The sequence below is a fragment of the Emiliania huxleyi genome (assembly GCF_000372725.1).
Source record: "Emiliania huxleyi CCMP1516 chromosome Unknown EMIHUscaffold_1457, whole genome shotgun sequence".
NCBI lineage: Eukaryota > Haptophyta > Isochrysidales > Noelaerhabdaceae > Emiliania > Emiliania huxleyi.
Window position 1 is genome coordinate 1 of NW_005201136.1, and position 2975 is coordinate 2975.

At 68.4% G+C, this 2975-nt stretch overlaps 1 protein-coding gene across 1 annotated transcript; it reads left to right on the top strand.

The window, feature by feature from the left end:
* Nucleotides 1–251: 251 nt before the first annotated feature.
* Nucleotides 252–1619, top strand: EMIHUDRAFT_122730 (hypothetical protein; the record flags this gene model as incomplete). The annotated part of the gene is made up of 2 exons (XM_005787077.1): nt 252–1046; nt 1195–1619. Coding segments are annotated over 2 exons (1220 nt in total), but the record flags the coding sequence as incomplete, so codon positions are not given.
* Between the last annotated feature and the right edge of the window lie 1356 nt (nt 1620–2975).

The following is a 2975-nucleotide window of genomic DNA, read 5'->3' on the forward strand; positions in this document are numbered from 1 at the left end:
CGTGAACAGCGACCTGTGAACAGCGTCTCGTTGACAACTCCTCTTGCTGTGCGCAGGTCTTCACAGCCCCCTCGCAGACGGAGCTGCCCGCGCTGCGCAGCTTCCTCCGCTTCGCCGCGCTGGCGCACCACCGCCGCTCCGCCGACGGCGTCGAGGAGGCCACGGCCCGCAAGCCGATTGGCGCCACGCCGCTCGACGCGCCGCCCCGCCGCCGAGATCACCCGAGATCACCCGAGATCACCCGAGATCAGGCGCCACGCTGCTCGACGCGCTGTCCGCCGTCGAAGCGTCGGCCGACGCCGAGGCTGGGGGCGAGGCGAGCGGTGGCGGCGGCGAGGAAGCAGTGCCGCCCAACGACATCCCAGCGACATCCGACATGTCCTCGATGCTCTTCATCGCGTCGGCAGCCTTCTCCGGCCCAAAGCCAGGCTACGTCTACACGAGCCGCGGCGGCAAGCTCGGCTACCACCGCGACTCCTCCTCCGGCGGCGAGGGGCTCACGGCGCTGGCGGCCGCCGCGGCGAACGCCGAGGGTGGCCCGGAGGCGCAGAGCAGCATGCGGCGCGCGGACCCCGAGATGGGCCGCATCGTCCGGGAGGAGGTGGCCGGCGGCGGCGGCAGCGGCTCGACGGGCTCGGTGCCGCATCCCGCGCCCTCCGCTGCTGCCCCGCGTTCTTGGGCAGCCTCCTTCTTGGGCAGCCTCGGCGCCCGGGCGAGCAGCCTGGTCTCTGGCGGTCCGTCTGGCGGCGGCGGCAGCCCAGCGGTGGTCAAGCAGTGGTGCAAGGAGATCAAGGTTGGCACGTGGCAGTCCGGCGAGGGCCATGTCACCTTTGGGCCGGAGGTCTTCACCTGGCTCACACAGCGGGAGGTGCCGGACGTCGGCTTCGTCACTCTCAAGATGCGGACGTCGTCCATCCACAGCGCCATCTTTGACAAGCAGAGCTGCGTGCTCATGATCCACGGGATGGTGGAGGTGCCGATGGACAAGCTCGACCGCTACTACGACTTCCTCGCCAACCCCGGCGCGTCTCCACCCCGCCCTCTTCGTCCGCCTACGGCCTTGCCACGATGCCAGACTCCCCTCGTGTGCGCACCCTCCCCTCTCATTCCGCCACGCACCCTCGCTCGCAACCCTTTCCCCGCAGGCCACGTACAGAGTACTGTCCAGCCCCTTACCCTACCCCGTGCGCACAGGATCGCCCAAGTGCTACCTCTGCCTCACCTTCAACGACATGAACGCCTTGGCCGAGGTGCTCAAGGCGGTGCCGCGGCTCAAGCAGAGGACCACCTTCCAGACCGGCACTCTCAGCGCTGCAGCAGGCGCCGGCACGAGCGCTGCTGCCAGGCAGCTCGCCGCAGCCACCAGCAGCGCCGCTGCCACCGGCGGCGACGCTGCCCCTCGCGGCAGCGGCACCGGCGCCCCGGGCGGCAGCGGCGGCGGCGGCGCGGGCGGCGGCGGCGGCGCCGGTCCGTTGGCAAGCCGCACCCCGAACGCGCCGACCGGTGCGGCGGGCAAGCGCCCCGCAGCTGCGCCGGCGCCGGCGCCGCCAGCCAAGAGGAAGACAAAGGCGCCGCCGCCGACGGCGAATGACGTCGTCATTGACCTCGACTCGGACTGACTCGGACATGTCCTCGACGCACGGCGTTATTGACACAAGCCACAATCCATATCTGGACGCGCAATGACCAATGTTCTCTGTGTGTGTGCTTGCGGCGACACGCCATGTGCAGCTTGTGGCCCACCACTTACACAGGTTTGGCCCGTCGAGCCGCTGCCACAATCTTGTTCGAGCCAGGACCTCGTGGTGCCGGTAGGCGTAGCTACATCGTACATGCACACTTCCCACAAGTACCGCTTGCCCCACCACCTTGTATGCTGTATCGGAGAGGCTCGTCTACGTCGCGTTTTCTCATGCATAGAAGGCAATCAAAACAGCTCTCTCTCAACTCTCATAGAAGGCAGCAAGACCTGGGTTGTGCCAAGGCGGCGCCGGCGGCGGAGGAGGAGGAGGAGGCGGCGGTGGAGGCGGCGGCGGAGGCGGCGGCGGCGGCGGAGGCGGCGGAAGACGAGGAGGCGGCGGCGGTGTCCTGACAGTGACTGCCGTGAACGAGCGCCCTGGCGCGAGCGCCAACATTCGCTCTATCTGCCGTCTGCACGTCTGCAAGTTTTGGTCGCCGGTTTGGGGGCCCTGTTCACGCGCGCGCTGTAGAAAACAATAGAAAACAATCCAACGCTGGTCCCTCCATGGCCCTATGGTATGCGGGTGCTGTGGCTGTGCACTGCCTCTGCGCTTTGGGTACGCCCCGCCCGTGCTCAGCACAAACGCAGCTTCATCCCCGCGGCCCGCGCCCAAGCCCCGGCCGTTCCCTCCACAACACCTCACGAGAGCCCCGCCGCCTTCTTGACGAGGGCGGGCTGGTCCTCGGTCGCGCCATTGAGCGGCTGCCACCGGCCCTTGCCCCACCAGACCGAAGTGCCCGGCACCTCGACGGGCGCCTACACGTCTCGGCACACAATCTCGGATCAACCTCGGCCGCGACGGAAGAGGCGCTGGCAAGCAGCGCGGCGGGCGGCCTTGCAGTGCTTGCACGGCTGGGTCGACACCTTGTGGTCGAGAGATAGCCGAGATCAGCCGAGATCTAGCCGAGATCGAGATATCTAGCCGAGCTGCACGGCGGGGCCGCCACCTTCTTGCCATAGTCGTGGCCGGAGCTGCCGAACAACTTGAGCTGGTTCTGCACGTCGCACGAGCGGTAGCGCCGGTCGGCCTCCGTCCGCGGCGCGCTCTCGTCGCGTTCGTGCGGCTGCGCGACACCGTGCGCCCGGAACAGCTCGAGCGCCTGGTAGCAATTTCGTCGGTGGTCGTGTCCCGCGCCGCCGTGCAAAGAGGGAAGGGGGGGGAGGGGGGCGGTGCAGACACGAAGGGAGGCAGGGAGTATGATAGGGAGAGCGACAGTGATAGGCAGAGGTAGAG